At 39.8% G+C, this 24,403-nt stretch overlaps 1 protein-coding gene across 1 annotated transcript in view; it reads left to right on the forward strand.

The window, feature by feature from the left end:
* Nucleotides 1-1,224: 1,224 nt before the first annotated feature.
* The window catches only part of npffr2a (neuropeptide FF receptor 2a), a 51,112-nt gene continuing 27,933 nt past the window's right edge, over nucleotides 1,225-24,403 (forward strand). Inside the window, exons 1-2 of the mRNA XM_022202582.2 lie at nucleotides 1,225-1,445; nucleotides 11,391-11,725. Of these exons, the coding sequence (XP_022058274.1) occupies nucleotides 11,398-11,725 (328 nt within the window). The 5' untranslated portion in view covers nucleotides 1,225-1,445; nucleotides 11,391-11,397. The remainder of the gene's footprint in view (nucleotides 1,446-11,390; nucleotides 11,726-24,403) is intronic.

Raw genomic sequence — 24,403 nt, forward strand, 5'->3', positions numbered from 1 at the left:
AGCTACAAACACCAGCTGTGCCGCAATTTCAACAATATTTCCATGTAAAATAATTCCACACAAAGTCAGAAGCAGCAGAAATTCCAGTCTAACACATTCAGTAGCTCCGTGCTGTCAATCACAGACCCAGAGAGAGTCTTCTTCCTGAAGGGCCTTTTGTTAGCAGCAGCTCAGCTGAATGTGAAGCTCAGACCCTGAAACAGCCTGTTGGGAAACACGTGAGACTTGCATTAATTTCCTGAAAGAAGGGAAAAGTAACCATCTTTAAATTTTAATTAATCCAGGTGATCAGAGTATCTAGTGGAATAATTATTGAAAAATACATGTTGAGTTATTAAAATGTGAGTTAGAGACACATTATACATTCTATTCAAAAATCAAGGCTATCCTCTCAGTAGCTGAATGCTGTACAACTCCACTTCTAAAAGCTTCAAGAAGGTAACAGCTTTAAGAGGCTCAATTTAATTGCTCCTTTTGAAACAAATTTATTTATTAACTAACCTGCCCTGGGCCTGGGATCTTTCTGCATGGATGTTGAGGTTCTCCCTGTGCATGTGTGGGTTTTCTTCAGGTTCTCCAGCTTCCTCCCACAGTTGAAAAACATGCTCAGGTTAATTAGTGATTGTAAATTGTCTGTAGGTGTGAATGTGAGTGTGATTGTTTGTCTCTATATGTAGCGCTGTGACAGACTGGTGAGCTCTCCATGGTCCTATGTCTTCACCCTAAGTCAGCTGGGACAGACTCTAGCCCCCCCCCCCAGACCCTAATGAGGATTATAGATAATGGATGGATGTTTTATTCAGTTTACTGGCACCTTTTCCCCTCCATACCTCAGGAGTCCACACAGACCCCCTGCTGCTTTAAATTGGACTGTTTGTACATTTCAGACACTAATCACATGACTACAATGCAAGCAGAACCTGAGCAGAGCTTTTCTTTTTTCCCTGCAGTGGACATTAATTCTCATTTACAGTACTGTGTACAGCAACAGGGCGCTTTGAGCTGCCTGCTCAGACCATCTGTGATCTGCCCTCTCACTTCCAGCATCCCATTAGAGTTTTTTAAAAGCTGACTCTTGACATCTCAGAAGCAGCAGCTGGAGGAGATCAGGGGGGATATCATTCAACCATTAGCCTGTTCAGTCAGCTCTCAGCCCACCCCCTCGTTTCCGACGTCACCGCATCAAATAGGGACGGATCCGGCTGGAAATCCTCCACTGCGCTCGGAGCGGCGGGCTGAGCGCACCGTGAGCCGCATGAGGCGCTTCCCAGCGACGCACATGAAGCCGGACTGAACGCAGCTTGACCGTTTTCTCCACGCTTCTCGGTGTATTTTCTCTATCTTTGATAAACGCATGTCTTATTCGGAGAAAAGTGGACATTTTTTAAACTTTCTTTTGCCTAAAACGCACTGACTGCCTTCAACTTGATTTGAACCACACCAAGGTAAGACGACTTCAAACTAACTGTGGCAACAGGTGGGAAATAAATTGTACAATTAATTAAAACAGAAAGGAAAACTAACTTCCTTTTGGATTGACTTCTTCAAGTTGGACTTCGTCGCGGTTAAATCTGGTTAGGCGCTCCGAGTGGCGCATGATGGGTGCGCATGGATAGACACTTGTCGCAGCTTTAATGCGCGGATCTGCATTTGGTTACAGAAACCTCTTTGTCCATGAGCGGTCAGTCAGGCGTGTTTTTACGCACTGCTCGTATCTGCATCCAGTTTACTATTTGATGCACAAAGTTCTTGGTATGATCCGTCCAGGCGTGAGAACTGGAGACTGCTGTGAGCGCAACGTTTGCGCACGGAGCCGCGCGTTTTCTCTGGTCTTGATCACCATAATAGAGTTTATTAAAAAAAAAAAAAAAAAGTTAAATTACAGAATCTGCCGCTGGATTGTAATAAAACGACTACATTTCGAATTTGAGCTGGTTTTCTATGCCATGTAATTAAATTGTAAATGTCCAGTGGCGTCTCCTGAACATTTCCATTAAATGTTGATGGGTGTTGTGCTGGAGGCTGAAAAATATCCTAAACTGAATAGAACTGCGGTTAGTGCAGCCAATTCTGCCACTGCAATGGCTGTTTTCACACATGCAAAATGGAAAGCTGAAATATAAAACCTAATTATGGTGGAGGAGGGACTGGATTAGTGTAGTACTGATCTGAGACATGCATTACTTAAGTAGAATGGAATCTGTTTTGTTTGTTCTAGTATCTGATAGTTGTTCATTATATTTGGTATCGGAGTGAAACAAATGTGGCCTAGTAGAATGGAACGTGGTCTCCTGTTGGAGGAGTCCTTATAAAGGTTCTTATGTCCAAGACGTTGATTTAGGGGCTCTTCAGGAGCTGTAGAGTTTGGGGAGTTGGTTGACGATGCTCCCTGCTTTCCTGTATGGTAGGCAACACAGAACCATATGTTGTGACCCCCCATATGTTGAAAACCTATAAAAACTGATAGCTGGCCATTGTTCAGCGGGGAATCAACTGGCAGGCTCCATCCAGACAACTTCTGTCTGTACTGATGCTGTTCTTTCTTTTAATAACAAACTTATAAAGTCAGTGTCACGGACAGTTCTCCTTCGCCTGCACACCACGGAGATCAGAGAAAACAATTTGGAAAGGTCCGTGACACTGACTTTCTTTATAAGTATACAGCCAAAAAATTCAAGAAGGCATACGGTTTAATGGCCACTCTAGAAGCTCATGTTCTTGTTTTCTGTGGGAGATGTGCAGAGTGTTACAGTATTAGCCTCAAAGCCCGCTAGTAGAGCTGCATGTTATGACACGCTGCTGTTCAGATTAAAACTTAGTCAGCATTAGTCCAAAGGGAAGCTCTCCGACCTGCAGTCCTGCTCTGGGTAAAAATCTCTCTGACTGCTAATGAGCACACTGTTGTGGCAGTTTAATAAGATTACACTGTCAGAAAATGTTTAATATGATGTCTAAATTGGCTTCAAATCCTGCACAGGAATGTTTTTAGCCAAAATAATAACTTAAAGAAAATATTTCATTTTTTGACATTTTCTGAAAAAAAAACATCTGTGGACCATTAAATTGAGCATAATACAGTATCTCTGCATCATGCAGTATGTTGACAAATGGCAAACTTCTCATTCGTAGTCAACCCAACCGCTAAAAGAACATCCTAATCCAGATTTGGGCCCATTAAGTCCTTATTGAGTAAATTTCTTCTCAGTTGTTTTGAAATCAGCTTACATTGTTCTTCCACTTTTCCACCTCTAGTCTTGTGCTGTTAAGTGGTGCTCCTGATAAAAATGGGGCTCAGAAGTGAATGTGGAGAATGGATTCTTCCATTATGAGGCGGAGTGGCTGCATGTGCAAACAAGCTGCTGCTAATGTTAACCCTAAACTAAAGCTTTCAGCTTCAGCAAGAACAAAACCACAAAGGTGCAATATCAGTTTGGTTATGAAGGAAACATTTTTATTTCCTGAATTGTGCTCATTTGTGATCACAAATATGTTTTAAATCAACACTGTGTTGCTTTCCTGCTGCTTCTACTCAGCCAGTCAGTCACATATTAGAAGAGGTGAGACTCTCCTAACCCAGAAAAATGGAGGAGAAGCTTCAAACATGTTGTAGAAGGACCAAATTTCAACTCAAACCCTTCTGTTTTCTGAACTTAACCAACTCATTTTGGTGCCTCAACCTTGTCAACACCCTCAGCTCCTGTTGTTAAAAGTGTCAGCGGAAGCATGATATTCTCTGTAGTGTTGGTGCCTAAACTTGACCAAAACACAAGACAAGTAAAAGTTTAGTCTGAGAATAACGGTCCCATTCGAGATACTCCTTGGTCCTGTTCCTGATTTATGAATCCATCCTTTTTTTCAATGTGAAAGTCTTTCCTACTACATCACAGTGTGACCTTCCAGTGAGAAAATATGTTTGTTCCAGAACTAAATTAGATTTCTTTTAAACTTTTGAGTGAGAGTGCAGTTTGGCTGTATAGGGATGTAAATTTTTGGGAGGACAAGGTTGCAGCAGGACTACAATCTTCCAGGAGCATAAACACCAAAAGCAATCAACAACCTGACAGGGTACAACTCTGAAAAACTGTAAAGCTTCGAGCGTATGTGAGCGTGACTACAGGAGATTGGATATTGTGAAAGCACTGAAGAAATACAAGCAAAGCAGATCCTTGGTGTAGAGAGAGATGGAGTGAATTCTTAGTTCTTCAATGCTGTTCTTACACATTTTTGATGCTCATGAAATCTGGAACCATCTGTCCCCAACAGCAGATCTGACATGTAAGTTTTAATGCAAACATGACGCGTGTTATACGACCCGGGGTTCAACGTTTCAATGACCACATTCTAATAAGTGTGGCCCTGAGGAGGGCTGTTTTTTCTCGTCTTATTGAGGCAAGAACAAAACTCATTTTTGGATGGCATTGGTGTTGCGTTTACTGTGTGAGATGACTGATGCCGAGATGTCTTTTCTGGAAAAAATGTGCTCATCTCTGCAGGACAAGGTCTCTGAATAAAAATATTTTTTAGGAAAGTTTTCTGACATTAGATTTCTACACTGTAGAAAAAAAAATCACAATGAAAAACTGTCAAACTCTAAAACCCTGAATCACCGTAAATAAATTAATCAGGAAAAAAATAAACATTTTTCTCTTAAAAAAATACATTTATCTACTCTACTTAATGGGAAAAATGCTGTAATATGTACGACATTCTGTCATTCTTGCATTTACTTCTCGAAAAGAATACAAGCTTTTCACGGTTAAATATAAGTACTGTTGTGCTGGTAATGGACACATACCGTATTATTTACAACAAGTAAAATGGCAATTTATTGCATTATTTCATATTTAAAAAATACAGTTTATACCTTCTGTTAGATTGATGCACTTTTGTGTTAATAACGGAGAAATGCTTTAATATTTATGACGGCTGGAAACATAATTTTTGCATACACAAATTAAATGTTAAATACTCTAACTGTTGTGCTGATTATGGAATTATTTCTGTAATATTTATAGTACGTCACAAAAACTTTATTTTATTGGTATTCTCGTGTAAATTTTCAAGCAAAACTACATTTTTTTAAGGCTAAAATTTATTTTTTCCAGTAAAATATGGAATGATGCACATTTTTAACAATAAAATCAACAATATTAACACATTTCTTTACGGTAAATGAAGAAAATCTTTCCCTGTAATTGTACGATAGCGTTCTGGTAACCACAGCTGGAATTTCAGCGCATGTTTTTTCTTTTTAAACAGAGTATGTTATAGCTGTTTGTGGACCTTATCTTGCTGCCTTTTACTCACAGGTTTTATGTGACCAGGCTGCCAGCTGAACAACACAGAAAAACACCATTAGCTGTGTGCAGGATTCAGTGAGCTTGTTTGAAGAGAGAAAGTGACTGTGATTGAAATTGCACAGTTTTAGCCCTAATTAGGTCTACATTCGCCTCAGTCCTTCAGCTCTCCCACATATTCTTAGACACACATCCTGCATAGAACACGTCTACAAGCCCATAAATAAGTCATTAACACAGCAGAGTTGGACGTGCATTAAAGAGTTTTCACAGTCTATACTTCCCTCGGTTTAGCCACCATGCCCGCCATTTGCCCATTCATGTTTTATTCACATATATATTTTTTATTCATCTCGCATGGAGAAAGCAGCGGTGAGCCTTTAGTGTAAATTTACCGGCTGTGAGGTTTATCAGTGTCAACGGAGCGCAGCCACATTCCAGAAAATAACCCTGACTTGGAGCCATTTCTGTCGGCGTCAGTCATAAAGGAGGGAGATTGAAATGGTCAGGAGACGTGAAAGGAGGTAATTTAACGTGTAAACATCAGTAAAACACCGTGAGCCAGCTTGACAGCAAAGAAAATAAGCTTTCTTCCACCTTTATTTTGCTTTTGTACTCAAGCAAGCAAGTTCTATCTGATCAGGATTACAGACAGATTCCGCTCAGACGTAATGAGGATGATTCATCTGATGTAAATCTGTAAAATTTCACAGGCAGATAATATCACAGATGTTGGATCAAGGAAATAAATCCACTTTATAACACTTGTGCACCTCAGAGACAGCCATTAGATGCAGGAAAGGCATTTACATTTCTGGGCTCGTTAATTACTCTGCCAAAGAACGGAGGAGTTACGAGACGATCAGCGTCCGTCTGTCTGTCTGTCTGTAGCATTACTTAAAAACAGACGAACACATTTGGATGAAACTTTTACGGAAGGTCAGAAATGACACAAGGACCAAGTGACTCGATTTTAGCAGTGATGCAGCTTATAGTCTGGATCCACGGATTTGTCAAAGATTTCTGTATCATTGTGAGATAGCAGCACGACATCACTGTAACCATGACAACAAGTGAACACTACATCAACTGTCTGCTGATGATCACATGACTGTGATCCTACTACAAATCCATCGCTCTGGACTTATTGGGACTTATCTGTTGGAAATAATATAAGGAACAACTGACTCCCCATTCCCATCAATAACATTTCTAAGTGCTGCAGACAATACTGCAGACAGGAAATCAACCTGTAAAAAGCATTTTCAGTTTCCTGAATGAGACGTAAGTTTGAGAATTTCCATTTTAATCACATTATTAAACAGAACGTCGGACATAAGTTTGAAATTATGCAATTTGCTTTAAATTAATGAAACTTTCAGTCATCAGAAATTCTACTGACACTTTTTCCAACAATAGGATCTGCTCTGTGGCATTGTGAATTTAATGGGTTCTGCTTAACGAAATGGCTATATTAGTGGTAATTAAGGGAAAAGAAAATGTAGATGAATAGCCTTTTTTGAACAAAAAGGTCAACAGATAAAGTTAAGGGTGCAGCAGGTTTTGTATGTGTTAGAACTAAAGTGCAGGACAGTAAACCTCCATTAAATCCAGACCAAGTGAGTTCACGGTCCTGATTAAGCCCTTCAGCACTGGGTAGATTTATCTGTATTTCACAGTACATCAGAGTTTTAAAGCAAAAGACTGAGGACGATTTTGTTGCACTGGTGAACCAGCAATGATTGGTTTGCCAGAGCTGAAGAGGGAAGTATCTGTAGAGATGCAGTAAGAATAACAGGCTCAAGTATGATGGAGCATATAGAGGAGTTTCTGGTACTGAGGATAAGAAAGAAACCTAAGAGAAAGCATCTATAAAAGCCATCAGGAATATGGAATGAGTTTGCAAGACAGATTTTGATAGTTTTAAGACACAGAATGTACGAAGGTTTTCCAGCACAGATTCAGAAAATTCATTGTTGTACCACAAAGTCAAGTGAGGACCAGAGGCTTCTGTAAAAACTCTTACTGCCAGAAGAGGGAGACAAACTTTTGTACTGCAGTTTTAATTAAATCAGTTCCTCTAATCAATTTATCTGTTAATATCTGTTAATACAAATAGTCAAAAGTTACAGGGCTCCGATGTGACTTAGTGAGATTAGTTGCTTTGTCCAAATAAAACATCATTTGATTTACAATTAGCCCTTATTTACAGAGGAAGGAAACAAATAAGAAAATTTAACGGATAATGGAAGTCAATGTTAGATTTAACTAAGGCTGAATTACATATACCAATGTGAGTCACATTTCTTTTTAACTGAAACAAATATAAAAACGTTGATGTGAATTTTCCTGCAGTCTGGACCAAACAAGCATATTACACCTGGAGTAAAAACATTAGTGGCCAGGAAATCTGCGTATCATCACAATGCTTTATTTATGAAAGGTATGTTCAGGCACATTGTACCTTTAGTAAATAAACTGCTGAAGATGTTTCACTTGGTGACAGTGTGATTTACGTTTTGGAAAACCATTAAGCTTCGGGTTTTGGCAGCAGATCATCGCATGTTTTCATGAAACAGTAAGAAATCACTCAAAAAACACCCTCAGCTGATCAAAACGCATCACAGTCTTCTTGTTTGAGAATGCGTTGCTGACTTCAACATCGTTCTTTCTCTGCTTTCAACTTTATCTCCAGAGAAAAACAACTTTACTCTGATATTGCTCTCTGTATGTATGAGGGCTGTCATTTAGAAAATTACTAATTAAGTTTAAGTACAGCTGATGGAACTGAATTGTAAAAAGAACACTGTTAACACTCGGCAAGGTTTCATCTAAATCATAGATCCTCTCAGATATTTTTCATGCATCTCTTAGTTTACTTTAGAGTCACTTTTTGAAAAAGATAATTATCTTTCTGCCCTTTATTCTGTTGCTTCCCTCCCTTGTGTACGGCTGCTGCAGCTTGACAAACTGAAGTGCTTTGCAGCTCCTGCTGCGTGTGCTCTACCAAATCGTTTCTATCCATTACACGTTAATTAAAACATGTCAGACTGTCGGAGCTCTTAATGGGTGTTTGGCTCGACTGGAACAGCTGGCATCGGCTTGTCAACATGCGGTACTTTTACCACAAAGAACTGTGTAAGGAGCTCAGAGGCTTTGCTAAATTATGCAAACCCATAAGGAAAGAATGATCACGTCACACATGTACTGCAGCTTAACATTATATATTAATAATGGGTCAAACAAGTCTCACCTGAAAACAGCTTTCGCCTGCCTCTCAAGTTCCCCTCAGCTCCTTACTCCTCTGACTTGCTCTTACATAGGTATCTGCCTTATTCAGACCAAAAGGGCTTTGATTAGGCCACTGTTCACTACCAGCCCAGCGTCAAAGAGTAGGCCGAGAAGTTTAGCAACTAGATAGTGGAGAATTTCACCAAAAGTCTGGTAGAACAGAACAGTTCTGATGGAAAGCAAAGAGAGACATTAAAATGCATCAGATCAACTTCAAATAAATGCTAATGTTACTCTGCTGATGTGTAAAATAATTGTCATAAGTCAGCTTCAATCTAATATACTAATACCATGTTTGCATCTGCAGTCCACCAGCTCAAGTGGCCAAAAATCTACACCTTCTGTCTCCACTTGTCCATGTTTGAGGTCGTTTCTCAGGGAATCAATTTACTGCTAGAGTGCATGACATTTACATAAGAATTAATACCCACTACATTCAAGTCCTTTCAACCTAAATAACTTCACACAATGCTGATATAAAATGTACCAGGGCCTTATAAATTGTCTGTATTTCGCAGTGCTAGTTTTAGTAGTTTATTACTAAAGTTTTAAATCTGTTTAATTTTCTAGCAATGTGTTTTACATAAACCATCAATGACTGGTTTGCCGGAGCTGAAGAAGTGCAGCAACAGAAACATAGCTATAGTAGCTATGAGTACACTGGAAATATAAATGGAAAAATCCAATTTAAAACAATTTGTCACAGCGGTAAGAAAAAAAACTATCTACTTTCCATCTAGATGAACTAAATTAGCTATGGTTCACTGAGCGTGTACTATAGTTGCGAGCCACTTTAGCCTCAGTGAATTAAAAATAAGCATAAAAATCTAATATTTGCAACATATAACATTATTTGGACCCGTTTTGTTTATATGGAAATAATATCTGATTGGGAGAATCTAGACCTGGTCTCGTTAACATTCACATGATTTCTGAAAAGAGAATTAGATCGACAAATACCACAGATAAGTTAGCTGCCGTTTTAGATGATCTGCTGTGTTGATTGTTGAGCTCTGATGTCATTTATACTCGACTTTTTGGACCTCCATTTGAACAAAATGCAGCCACACTGACAACATGCTGTCAATGAGTTTAGAGAAGATTCAGAGTAAATGTTCAGTAAATTTTAAACAGCTACTTGTAGTTGGTTCCATTAGATTGGGTCAATTCAAAAGTGAAAATAAGGGAGTGTTCACAAGTCGTCTGTTACTCCGGCTGCCAAAAATAATGAATTAATCCTGCAAGGCTGTTGATGCAGCATTTTTTTTCTTTATGAGAACAACAACAGAATGTCTGACCAATCAGAATGTGGTTGATAAGAGCTTATCCACCGATCAATTGTCCAATCAGGTTGCTTTCAGAACACATACTAGACGTCTAGCCAACTTATGTGATGATCAGGATACGTTTGTCTGTTAATCTGTGAATCAATCTGCCTGTCTGTGGGCGACATTATTAAAAAACGGACCAACGGATTTGGATGAAATTTTAAAGGAAAGCCTGAAATGACGCAAGGACCAAGTGATTAGATTTTGGCAGTATGCGGCTTATAGTCTGGATCCACGGATTTGTTAAAGATTTGTGTCATTACTAGACAGCAGCACAGAGTCACTGTAACCATGACAACAAGTGATCCTACTACAAATCAACCACTGCAGACTTATCAGGACTTATCAGTCTGAAATAATACAACTACTGAAGAGCCTTAGCGGAGTACTGTCCTCTTCGAGTGCCTTTCTTGTTTGCCTTATTTGGCATAGCATATTTTTTATTTAAACACTATGTTGGTACAGGATAAAGAATTGCTCAAAAGCCAGTCAAAATCTCTGCTCTTTAGTTAACCACGCCTGACGTATGTCAGCAGGGTTAATGCATTTGCTTCGGTATCTGGCTACCTGGGTAAGTATGTATGTGTGTGTATGTCCATTCAGATATCTCTGCAAGTGCTGAAGTCAGGATAATCAAACTTGGCACTGAAGATCAGTCTAAGGTCCCCTGTTCAGTTGTGGAGTTAGAGGTCAGCAGATCAAGTAGGAAGGGAGATACGTAGGATGATCAAAATTGATACAGCGTGTCATGCATGGGCGTGGTTCTGCCCTCTACTGGGGGCTCATCTAGTTTGGATTAGAATAAAGCTTTTAGGTGATATGTTGATCAGGCTGTAGAGCTGAAATACAGGATTTTATTGAGGTTTTTTCTAGTTGCTGAAGCTATAACTACCTTAAACTACAAACTATGAAAATTCACTACTCATTGAAAAATGTAACCCTGTTTCTGGTTCCATCACTAATTTGTTTCGAAATTCATTTGTCATTGCAAGAAATAAATTATTGATTGAAGCTGAAAACTGACATGAGATAGAGACAGCTGAACAGACATCAGACACCAAATCCGGCTACAATATTGGCATACAGGCACCAAAAACAACACATGGAGTCAACTAATGAGCTGTGATAGATTAAATAAACCCGGCATATGACAGTCAGACAATCGGGTATTACTGACAAGGTCAGACGTGGGCACATTCAGTTAAAGTTCCACTTATACAAAGAATTTCTTTTATCACTGCAGTATCAGAAATGTTAGTTTTTTAAGGTTACATTAAAAAAAAAAATCAACTGAACGTAACCATGTTGATTTATGAGAAGGCTTTTTCTCACAAATGCAGTCAAAGTTTTGCAAGTAGTAAGTAGATGGAATTTTGGTTGAGATAAAACTCTCAGGCCTTAACTGCTTTGTCATTCTCTCAAACTGCACTTTAAAAGTTGATTCACCACAAAGTGTTCTGCTTCTATTTTCCAGGTTTAAAATGAACGAAGGACCTGATAACAACTCGACTCAACTGTATGATAACTGGACGTTTTACAACTCCTCCGTGGAGTACGTCATACCCAGGAACAACATCACATATGTTGGATTTTACCTGCACCAGCCGTCCACGGCGGCCATCTTCATCGTGTCCTACCTGCTCATCTTCCTCGTGTGCATGGTGGGGAATGCAGTGGTTTGCTTCATCGTGCTGCGGAGCAAAAACATGCGAACTGTTACCAACTTGTTCATTCTAAACCTTGCTGTGAGTGACCTCCTGGTTGGGATTTTCTGCATGCCCACAACTCTGCTGGACAACATAATTACAGGTGAGCGGGACCACAATTAGAAGCTTTCAGTGTGTTGTTTGTGATGATTTGTGTCTAAACTCGTAATGTTTACCCGAGCTGACAGAGCGGTCATGGAGAATGTGAATCAGTCAGTTGACCCTGACTGGAATACCTCAACAACTACTGGATGGACTTGGTAAAACATTAAACTCCACCTCAGGTCAAACAAAACCGACCAAGACAACATCAAATACTTTGGTTCATTAAAAAAAACGAACCCCAAACTGTTTCAGGTCACATATTTACTCGCTATAAGCCTGTTTTATTTACTTCAATGTCTGTCCTGTACCTCTATGAAAACAGCTCAAACATGGCCAGAAGGAGAGAGAACTCAGAAATGACTTGTTCTGCACAAGAGAAAAAAAAGCTAAAGTTTTTAAAATTATTTGACAAAGTTGGTAAAAACTTTGCTGTGCTGTTCAGGTGAAAATAGCTTTTGTCAAATGTCTGTAGAGCAGAGTCACTAGTGGGTTTTTGGCTGTACCATGGAGTACAGAATTTTTGTACAAAGTGTAGTTCCTGCAAATGTGACAACTTTGTCAAATTTATGCAGAATAAATTGATTCTGATGAAATATCAGGGCTGCACAGTGACTCGGTGGTTAGCACTGTGGCCTTGCAGCTTTAAGATCCTCCTTCCCGGGATCTTTCTGCATGGAGTTTGCATGTTGTCCCTGTGCATGTGCAGGTTTTCTCTGGGTACTCCGGCTTCCTGTTGAGATTAATTGGCGACTGTAAACTGTCCATAGGTTTGAATGTGAGTGTGATTGTCTGTCTCCATCTGTAGCCCTGCAGTAGACTGGTGATCTGTCCAGAGTGTCCCCTGCCTTCACTCCAAGTCAGCTGGGATAGACTGCAGCCCCCCGTGACTCTAATGAGGATCAGGCGGTGTATAGATAATGGATGGATGGATGGATGGATGGATGGATGGATGGCCACGATTTTAAGCTTAACCAGACTTTCAGTAAAGTAGTTTAGGTGCCATTGAAAAGCGAAAAATCCAACAATTCTTTGTTTTTTCAGTTTCTGGCTCTGATAAATGTCATAATTTTGGCAGTTTTCTGAAGGATAACATGCCTTTCAAACCCAGCTAGTTCAGAAGGTTATGCTGCTTAATTACTGTCAGTCTCAGTTGCAGTTTAATGTTTCTGTGGTAAGCTATAAAATCTCATTAGTTAGAATGTGTAATATTTCTGTGCCAAACATCATCAGCTAATGAGCTTCTGGAGTAAAGCTCATCCACAGTCCTCTGGAGATGCAAACCGTGGATTAACTGCCTCATATATCTTACAAACATTTAGACACTAACATCCCCATTTGGCAAATCATTAATATGTTAACACATTAGCATTATAGGTCCCATGTTGGGCCTCTTTTTTTTTTAGCAAATTAATGAAAGTCTTACATGTCCCAAGAATGTGTCTTACAATTTTTCAGCTTAAAATATCACAAAGATGGTTCATTTCACATAACGCTTGGTTTTAACTCTGCTCTGAACAGTGTTTGTAGCTTTAAATGCAAATGATCTCTTACTTAACATGGCAACTTAAGGAAAAAGACTCTCTGCAACTGCGATTGACAGTGTGGAGAAAAGCAGATGATGACACAGCAGCTGACACAGACGCGAATGAGCGACAGAGTTCATGACATTCAGTCACCTCTAACTTTCTCTCTGAGCCATCGATTCATAAGGACATATTGACAAATTAAAAGCACGACCGTTGTTCTGTCAGACAATGTAGCGTCATCAAAGCAATATTTCAGTGTTGCAGAGCAGCAGGTGAAGACTGCCAGTTTACATGTAGTCTTAATTATTAACTGCGTTTCACTCACTACTTTATAGTTGTTCCACTGTCTGCCAGCAGAAACAGAAACATTATGTAAAAGGGAGCAGTTTCATGACAAATTTGGATGTATTAAAATGCAGTATATGTGAGCACAGAGACCAGGAGAGGAGCAGACAAATGGAAACATCGGTTCAGTTTAGGTTGCACTGAAAAACTGAAGCTGACATGACAACACAGTGACCCAGCCTGTCCTCGATTATTGACTTCAAATCGCTCTTTAAGTTTCCAACATCTCTGAAGATCCTTCAGCTTATTTATTGTCTGTTTACTTATTTATTCGTTAAGAACAGCCGGCATTAATGAACGTCTATCTAGAGAGCAATAGATCTAAATATGCCAGACTATAGCAATAATGCTAATTTACATCCGCAGTCCCTAGGCAGGTTAAAACAAAAAACAGTGAAACATAGGACATTAGGTCACAATAAAAGGATTATAGGTTACAATAAAAGGACTATAGGTCACAATAAAAGGATTATATGTCATAATAAAAGGACTATAGGTCACAATAAAAGGATGACAGATCACAATAAAGGGACAATAGATCACAATAAAGAGCCTATAGGTCACAATAAAGGGACTATAGCAGGGCTGTACGCTTAGCTTTTTCACTAGGAGCACAGGTGCTCCTAAATGAAAAAATTTAGGAGCACAGAAAAAAGTTTAGGAGCGCTATGAATTTTCACTATGAATTTTATTATTAACATTCACACAACAAGCCAAGCAGTAGGCTCAGTTATTTAACACAGAGAACATCCTTGTCTCACATCTTTTTGTATTCAAGTCGCCTGGCTCGCTTGGCTGAGTTCATCCAGCGGTCCACAGCAGGACTTGGATCAAAGTCCTCAAGACATGGCCCCTCCAAGCTGACCCTCATGAGGTCTTCGGTGGTGGAGACTGCAAGGCTGCTTCTTTTGGAGCCCTTTATGCGGTTCTGCGCAGCTGAAATAACTGCAGTATGTTCTAGGGAGAATAAAGATAGGCCTTACTTATCTCATCTATAACCACCAAAATACCAGGAGAGCGGCAGTGGTGTGGTCTGTTTTGTTGCTTTTTAGGTGGGTGAACTGTTCATACTTGTATCACATAGACTATAGCTAGATAGTTTTGTTGTAGTGGGTAACAAAAATTTCAGCATTTTCAGTAGGTTTACTGGGTATGCCAGAGTATCACATACACTACACCACTAGGGGGCACCCTACAAACCCAGCACTGTCTGCTTACCTTGTAATCCTCCCTGTGTGGTTCCTTGGTCAGCATGGTCTCCCGCAGGCCACTGTAGTGCTTGTCCTTGAAGTTTTGACTGACCAAGATCTTGTCTGGATGGGCTCTGTAGTGACTTTGCGCATGCGCGATTCATCTGCCGTCTGGCCGCGGAGTGATGTGCGTCTTCTTCATATCTATGTGTCCGTCTGCTCTAATCAGACACTGGGACTGCTGTGGGGTTACTGGACTGACAGCCTGTGCTTTGGGACGGGCAGGAGCTCACAGCAGCACCTGCTGCTTGTTGAGGACAGTAACTGCAGACCGCGTGTCATTACGTTTTGTAGCGTGCCGATGTGAAAAAAAGTTGTTGAAGAAGAAGGTATAGGCTATGACTTTTAGTTTGATCCACTTTGTGTGGATTTATTTTAGGAGCAAAATGCGAATGCTTGGGTTGACATCTGTACTCGCACGCGTGCTTCCTTTTTATTTTTTCTACTCGCACCGATCTATTTTTAGTCGCATATGCGAGTGAAACGCTCGCACTGTACAGCCCTGTACAGGTCACAATAAAAGCACATTACAAAGAGTACACAAAGAAGTTGAAAGAACGGTTGAGGGCCACAAAACTGGTTCACATTCAGCGACTGTTTAAGGAGAGTTTTGAAGGTTGGTAATGTGGGACACTACCTTATGGAGCGCCGACTTGTCTCTATGCTAAACTAATGGTAACTTTAGCCACAATGACCAGGCAATGTGCTAACACTAAGAATTTTCTTGTTGTTGGGGCATTACCATCAAAAACAAAAGCAATCCATTGGATGTTGAGTTCCTCAGGTGCTAGGAGTGCACAGAGACTCGTGTTCACTCTTGCAGCTAAAAGCACTACATTTGCTGTGATTTGTTCATTTTAACTTTAGCCATAACATCAAGTACATAAATCTGTTGGACTGTGATGCAGCTGCTCTTTCTGAATGGATAATCTCAGAGGAGGCCTGCAGTGACAAGGCAGGATTACACAAATATTTAGCTCAGTGACTATTGGTTACTCAACATCAACATGGAAACTGGATGAAGTTCTTTATGGCTTTTAAATCTGGGAGCTTAAATCGTTGCAGAAGAGCTGGAACAGTGACAGTGCTCAGCCTCTTCACAGTTATAGAGCTTTTATTGCACACCTCAAAACACAATAACACATTGTCACTATTTGGAACTTTTAAATGGCAAATAAATGTTGCATCTTTAACTAATGAAAGTTGCAGATCTGCCTCTAAAGTCTGGGATGTCTTAAAACAACCAATATCCAGAGCACAACTCGGTCTCTTGTGGTGCCACAGTTGGGTGAATCTTTACATTTTTCCTTCTGTTGTGACAAGAATCGGAGAACTACATGGAAAAACTGTCCTCTCCCCTTTTCCTCGGACCAATTACGTTGCTCTCTGGTGTGTAGTGAGACTTTACAGTTTCACAAAGCTGCCCGCCTTTTACTAACTTTCAAAACTAATCCACAATCACTGATACTATTTCACAAACTGCAGGGCTGCCTTATTTTTTTAGCTTGCATTAACCCTCTTGTTGCCCTCATTTACAGGAACCAAAAAATATTGTTTCCTGGTCTGAAAAAATTCAGCAAAAAAAATCCCCAAATTTCTGAAAATTTGCAAACTCTTCAGGAAGAAAATTCCAATAATTCCTTAAAAAAATTCCTGTAAAAGTTTTTATTTGAAAAAAAAATCCCAAGTTTGGCAAGAAAATTCTTGGAAATATTTTTTTAAAAATGAACATTTTCAACATTTCTTTCATCCCCCAAAAACTGTTCAAAGATTTCCCCATAATGTTCAAAATGTGGACATCAGAAATCTCACTGTAATTTTTTTTTCTACATTTTCAAACTTTTAAACGGGTCAATTTTGACCCGCAGGACGACACGAGGGTTAAATATGGGCTTTTCGGTGAGGCCTGTGCTGTTCTTTTTGCACATGGCGCTAATTTGACTTGACAGTTGGCTCATGATGACATAAATCTCACATGAGGTTTTTAAGGTGAGTGACAGTAGCGGAGGGTTCAGAGTCGTCATATAGGTCGTATGCAGCAGCTGCAGGGAGTTCGTAACCTTTTCACAAAGCGAAACCACAAGAATAACAGACATAATAATTTCCCACCATCCCACAAATGACTGAACTCGAGGTCACCGGTTTCCAAGAAGAACAGGATTTGGATGAAAATGTACTTTTTCAAGCCTTTTGAAATGACTGATAATAATCTAGCACTATGTGAAGAGTCACTTTGAAAGGACCAAAAAGCATGAAAGCAGGTCTCTGTAGTTAACCATCAGAGTTAACCTTGCCAGCAAGTTGATTTCTCGCGATATTTGTGAGTTCACAAATCTCTCAAGAAACCATCTTGGTCCGCTCCCGCCTTCACTTTTCGTACAGCACCAAGTTGGTTCGGGCCAATCACGCAGCAGTATTCGTGTGTGGGGCGGGATAATGGCCGGGATATCCGGGTGTGAAGATGACACCAAGCGCCATTAGATCAAAACAAACATGGCAACGGAGGACAACGATCATGTAGATGCTGCTATTAAGTCAGTTTTAGCTGAATCTCCTATCGCTTCTTTGAAGGAAGAACAACGAGAGGCGCTTTGCGCATTTCTGGATGGTAAAGATGTTTGTGCTTTTTTACCTACGGGTTTTGGTAAGAGTTTAATCTACCAATTGGCTCTGCTCGTTGTGAAGATCCCGGGATTGGCTAAAAACAAACCTGTCAGAGGCGGGACATACTGTTGCATTGTCCAATCCGTGCCTCTTTCCTCCGAACGGATTTACATGGAGCGGTCCCAGATTGATATTGTGGAGTACTATCAAGTACTACACAATTATTAATCTGGCTATTGCCAGGTTACATCAGAGTGTCAATGAATGACAGAAGATTTTCTGCACAGTGACTGTAAATCAATTGTCTTTTTAATTTTCCCATCATATCAGTTTTTCTTGCAAAGAGGAGTTTCTAGCGCTCCCATAAGAGGATTTACTGAACATGAAAGGAAAATCCCCAACGCCAAAACAGTAGAAATTATTAAACAAATATGTATAAACAGAATGGATATTTTGTTTATAAATGGTCAGAAATAGAAGGAAATGGATAGATTTCTGTCACATAATGCAGATTGAGGGACTGATTTTGCTTCCCATCACGTGTAGACATCCCCCAAAGGCCCAGACGGAGTCAACAGAAGCCTAAAGACGTGATACAATGATTAGATCGACCAATCGGTGAGATTAAATTTACACACGAATTATCCACCTCTTGTGCAGTTGCAAGAGCTGAAAGTAGCAGATTAAGCATCCTTCCCCCCCAAAAAAAAAAAAAAAATCATCTCTAAATCAGGAACACGTCAGACCCTGACAAACAGTTTGAGGAAATCCAGCTGGGTGCTTTGTAGGATTTAATCCCTGCTGCAATGACATAACTCAGAATTAAATCGTGAAATACAAACGGACAGCTTGCAGCTTCCATAAGTAAACAGAATGAAAGCTTATTAGCCTTGCAGCAGATTATTCAGCAAAGACAAAAGCGAAGATAATCTCCTCAAAAACCCCTTCTTAGAAAGGCAACAACTATTCATAGTGACAGTATAGAGACTGTGAGAGCTCACCAATATGGGAGCTGTGTATGATGAGGAATTAAAGTTGGCTGAGAACACACGTTATTCCTGAGAAGGCACTATGGCTTACGTAAGCTCTGCTCATACGAGGTAACAGGAGGACACTCGCAACACATTTACTCCTTTTTATTAACCCTCTAAACCCTTTGGATCCTGTCACATTTTTACTCACTGTGGGCTCATTTTTCACTGCAATATAAAGTCCAGCACGTCTATGGAAACAACACAACCACAGCTAAAAGTTAAAAGATATAAAAAAAAAATAAAAAAGTCTTCTGTGTTGTATGAAAGTTATATCATAAATCATAAGAAAAAACGAATAGTGAACTTCTTTATTTATTTTACAAAAATTTAGCAAAACTATTAGTGTGTTTTTTTAATAAAATGGTGCCTCTACATATTATATATATTTTACTACTGACATTTTTAATTTTCCATACTTCTATCTTGTAAACACAGCCTGCTGTAGAATCCAGTTCATCTAAAAAGTCCCTGAAATTTTTCAATCAGCTGTTAGTAACAGCTGATTCACTGATACCTTTACAGTTATTTATTTTATTTTTTTTTACTATTAGTAGGGTTTTTTGTTCATGCAAAAGCTTTATGTTTGGTGAATTTGTAAATAAGACATTCAGAAAACAGAGGGTCCTCGGTTTACGAAGTTCTCAACCAAAAGCGTTTTGTTGTTACATCAGAACTGGTTACATGGAACTAGTTGGAGAGGGAAGCGGACGAATACGTCGTTATGCGGCGCTATAAGACGGCTTTGTTTACATTCGCAGGTTGTATGCCACCTTGGATTGTGCTACATTCACTAACTTTTTGCCCTTCAACATGGCTCCAAGCGTGATCAAGTAGACCAAGTTGTAAAAACAGCGCAACATATTCTGTTATCTTCTTAGAAAATGACCCATACATGCATTAAAGTCATTGGTATTCCTGAAGAACTGATCGATATCGTGATGAACATGGTCAGATGAGAAGTTCAAGTACCATCAGAAAGTTGAAAACCCAACAATTCATTCTGTTCTTTCCTCATAAATGGTGTAATTTAGACATTTTTAAAGATGACAAACCTTTAAAACTCATCAGTGGGTTTCAGGGCTCAGAGGATTAAAACTATTTTAATCTGTTTCTTTGACTTGTTGGTTTGCATCCCTTTAACAGAAAGCCCAATGATCCCTGGCACAGTTTTATCATCAATAATAGAAAAGAAAAACAAGCACTCAGGAAAGCGTATGGTATCACTGTCAACCTCCCACAGGTGCTTCATAATGAGTGCGTAATAATGCCTTCAGGAGTGCACTATAAATCTTCAACACAAGAAAGCTCAGCTGCACTCCAGAGGCAACCAAATTAATAAATAACATCCATGAGAGGGAAGAGGAGCGCCCTGACATACTGCATATGTATTGATCGGTTGTTGTACTGAATGATGAAGGAGCCGTTGTGGGTTTGTTCACCATGAATTGCCCCTTAAGGGATAAACAAAGTACATGATTGATTATTGCATTTCTAATTACGCAGCGTTTAAAAAAAAAAAAAAAAAAAAACCTCTTTGAGCGACTCCTTCTCGCCTTGGCATTTTAAAAAAAACACCAGTAAACAGCATCTGCTGCACTTTTTAAATGTGTAAATAACAGTCAGAAAAGCAATGTGACGTCTGTGTGCTGGTTATTGAACTCACAGTGTGGTGCAGACATGTCAAAATGGAAACCTGTGAGTGAAAATGTGTTTCATAAAGCTCGTGCATGTCTGACTACTAGCGTCTGCAGTCACCGCTTGCTGAGTGCAGAATGACATTTTCTGTGCCCATCAATAAAACTGACTTTAAAACGTGGCTTTGGCGAAAACATCAAAGAGTATATATGTGTATGTAAATTTAAATAAACACACACTACCTGTTTACCTGTATATTAAACAGCTTCCTAAGAACAAATGCTTGGTAGTTGAAGTCTGTAAGAGGGGAAATAGGGTAAATTAAGAATAAATTTAGCTACTTGCAGGAGAATATTAGCTATGATATTAGCAGCAAAGTCACATCCGCTGTACATGGAGCTACGATATCCAAAGAGAAAACGCGGTAAACCTGCCACTTTCTCGGTTTTTAACTCTTCTCTCCTAAAGAACCCCCTCTTTAACAACACTTCCATTAACCCTCTGAACTTCCAAGCAGTGCCTTCGTCCAGATTAAACCCGTTCCCTTTAATCCATTAATTGATTCATGATGCAGCAGCTGATCTCAGAGACGATGTAAGGTTCCTCCAGTGCATTTCAGCTATCTTTCGGTTTAACAGCATTCTGTTTCAGGTTTTTCCACTTCGTCCATTCGTTTCATTTTCCCTTTCGGCTGGTTTTAATGTCAGAAATGACCACTGCTGAGAGCCTGTGCAGCAAACAACCATCTGCAATCATGTTAAGGTCTTTACTCTCCTGAATGTGGTAAATGTAAGTGGTCTGCACTGGAATAATGCCTTCCTAACTTAAAGGCCCTTTTAAGCTCTCATTTACACAAAAATTGCAACAGATCCAGTTCAGTGTGTCATCCAAGGACATGTCAGCATGTGGAGGGGATGGGGATCGAACTGCCAAGCTTACAATTAGTGGAACGCTCACTCTATCACTGAGCCATTGAGTATAGAAGCTAAATATCATTTGTGATTTGAATCTGTGCTCTAAAATAGGAGCTCTGTAGGGATCTAAATGATCCAGCTGATTGTGAGTGGCAACTCAAAAGGCATCAAAGCGGTGGAGATATGAATTACAAACCACCTTCTCTTATGCTGCCAAACACACCCTCGTCGTGATGACAATACTCCTGATTCTGGATCATGGCGACATCATTTACAAAATGGCCACAAGTACCGTGCTCGAAAAATTGGACACTCTTTATCAGTCAGCCATCTGCTTTGCCACTAATGCAGCCTTCCACACTCACCACTGCAATCTCTATAAAGTGGTAAGGTCACCCTCGCTTCATACCCAGTGGCTTTACCACTGGTTTAATTTTGTTTATAAGTCAATTCTAGGAAATACACCTCCCTACATGTCCTCTCTTCTTCACCTCACCCATAATTCACTTCACACTAGGTTTAGTGAATACTAGGGCTGCAACTAATGACGCGTCGACTAATCGTCTGAGCACGATACGTCATCAAAAGCGGAAGTGAGCGCGCAATGCAACAGAAATCACCGTCCGACCGGAGCGCGGAACACGAACGGACGTCGGATGTCAGCATTTAGATACAGCTGTATAGTAAACGCTGTTCCGTGTTTACGGTACATTGCGGATGTCCCCGCTGTACATGCATACAGCATACGTAATATATGCACGATGCAGCACCGACGTCCGTTCGCGTTCCACTAACAAGCCAAAAATGTAACTTAAAAAAAACAAACTTTCAATTTTGACTCCACAGATTGTAGTTGACTGCTGCTCCTGCTGATCACTTCACACCTTGCTTACATGCATACTCATATGCACTCACACACACACCCATGCTTCTTACTTTTGTTTTATGTTATGTTTACATGTCTATTTGTGTCTGTAGTTTACATGCGTATTTGTTCCTGCTGGCGCCTCTTGGCCAGTTCATGTTTGCAAAGGAGAGCTGGTTCTCAAACAGTTTTACCTGGCAACATAAAGGCCAAATAAAAATAAAATAAACAAACAATTACTAATAAAAGTTGCTCCAAATGACATAGAAGCTCTGTCTCCACTGGGGCGTCAATAGGAATAAAAACACACAATTTAAAGCGCTTTGAGTACCGCTAAGGTAGAAAAGCGGTATATAGAGGGTACTGACCAACTTTCAGAGTGAAATCAGAGTAATTAGGATGCAAAGATTTTTGAGATTAGCCTCAAATTGAAGTGATGGGCCTTGCATCGAGACACCTATAAGCACAAGTAATCATATGAGTTCAGCTAAATCGTGGGGATGATGATCAGATGTGATCATGGAAGGTGATTCTACCCAAAAACATCATCATACTGGTTTGACCAAATCGCAGTGACTTCCCCACCTTTGATAAACGGAAGATTAGAGAATCCTGACTGAGAAGAGGTAGTGTTAGTAGAAAGTAACTGACTCATATTGTTCACCAGTTTGAGCTAGTGACAGGGCTCGGATGGTAAAAGGCTGTGGGGTTTTTAAATTATTAAATAGGACTGAACAATAACCAAATGAACACCGCCACAGACTGCATTTTACTCAGCAGGCTACAAAATCCTTGACGTTAAATGACACATTAGCTCAGAGGTGGATGAGATCTTCAAAGGGCAACAGTTATATCAGAAAATGTTTGCTTCAAAATGCATTACAGCCACTTTACCACTCAACACAAAATGGATCAAATCACTGCTTTAATACCAAAATCAATTACAAATACAAACAAGGAGCTCTTAAGTGATTAATTGATGTTGAGTACTTTGCACCAGGAACTTTTCAGCTCTTTGTCTCAACCGTCTACAGAATTAAAACCCATTTAGATCCTTTTTAATGCCTTTTGTTAAACTGGCACTCAGTGCAGAGGCTGTCCAGCACAAACCAGACAGGCATAAAGGACAGAGAGGCATAAAAATAAAATAAAAAAAAACACCTTTGGTTTGATTTCTTGTTTTCCTTTCATTTCAGCAGCACTGCAGGCTTCACTAGGAAAACATTTAAAATCATATTTGATAAGGGTTAATCAGATATGGGATTTAAAACACTAATATGATAATACGTGGGTGGGAGCTGCATGTTGATGGCCAGTATGGTGCTGATTTGTTCTTTTCCAAGTGCAACAAAATGGATAATCCAATTGTAAGCTTGCAAAAGATGCTATTAGGCAACCTAACAAAAAAAAAAGAAGATGCTGCTCTGAAGGAAGCAATCAAATCAGTCAGATTGGGAGGAAACTAAGCACTTTAGCTGCTTGTTTAAAAAGGGAATCATGTTTGATGCACTTATTGTAAATCCGTTCGGACAAAAGCATCTGCAGAAGTAATGTGACGAGATATAAGCCTACGGGTGTGAAAAAAACACGTACTGCACCTTCAGTTTAAATATTTTGCGCCCTCGGTTGAAACATGAATAATAAATGTGTCGTCAGTTATTTGTGCTTGGTGAGTGGGAGCTGATGGTGAGTGCACTGTATGGTCAGTTTGACCGTAATGCACAAATTAGTTTAAAAAAAAAAATTTAAATTGCGCAGGCCTGTTGCGTTGTGTCTGTGCAGCTGTGCTTGGACGCACAGCTTCCACAGCTGCAGACACAAAGATAACAGTCACATTAAAAGCTGCTTTTAAGCAACTACAGTTTAAGTTAATGTCTTATTCGAGCCTCTACTACCACCAGCTAACGCCTACTGCCTGATTCACCATCACTCCTTGGCTTACAACTGCAACAACAGCCTTGGTAAAGAAATACACTGCAGGTGTCCAAACAAATACCCAACTTGTCTATACAGTGGGATTTTGTCACTTGGGAGATAAAACTAGAGTATGACCAGAATATTCTTGCATGAAACAACATCTTGAAATGCTTATATAAATTCTGGGTTGAATGACAATGCAGATGTTGTGTTAAAGTTGTACTAGCACTGTTGTGCAAGGCAGACAGAGAGACACACAGGAGACTCAGATGACTTGGGTTGAGAGTAAAGATTACTGATATCAGGAGAAGTGACACCGACAGAGCAGCAGCACACGCAAGCAACACCAGCATCAGTTCTGAGGATTCCCTCTGATCTTTGGGCATATATTGTAGTTGGAAGAAGGTTAGATTTACATTGGAGACCATTATGAAGACAACTAACCTACTTAGTCACATCAGAACAGACTCTCTCTAAGGTAGTGTCTACAGATACGGACCTGATACGGCACTTTCCATTTGCCAGACAGATACGGACCCGTACGCGAGTCATGAAGCTGCTAACCACTGCAAACTGTTGAAAGGTA

This window comes from Acanthochromis polyacanthus, chromosome 7, assembly GCF_021347895.1.
Source record: "Acanthochromis polyacanthus isolate Apoly-LR-REF ecotype Palm Island chromosome 7, KAUST_Apoly_ChrSc, whole genome shotgun sequence".
NCBI lineage: Eukaryota > Metazoa > Chordata > Actinopteri > Pomacentridae > Acanthochromis > Acanthochromis polyacanthus.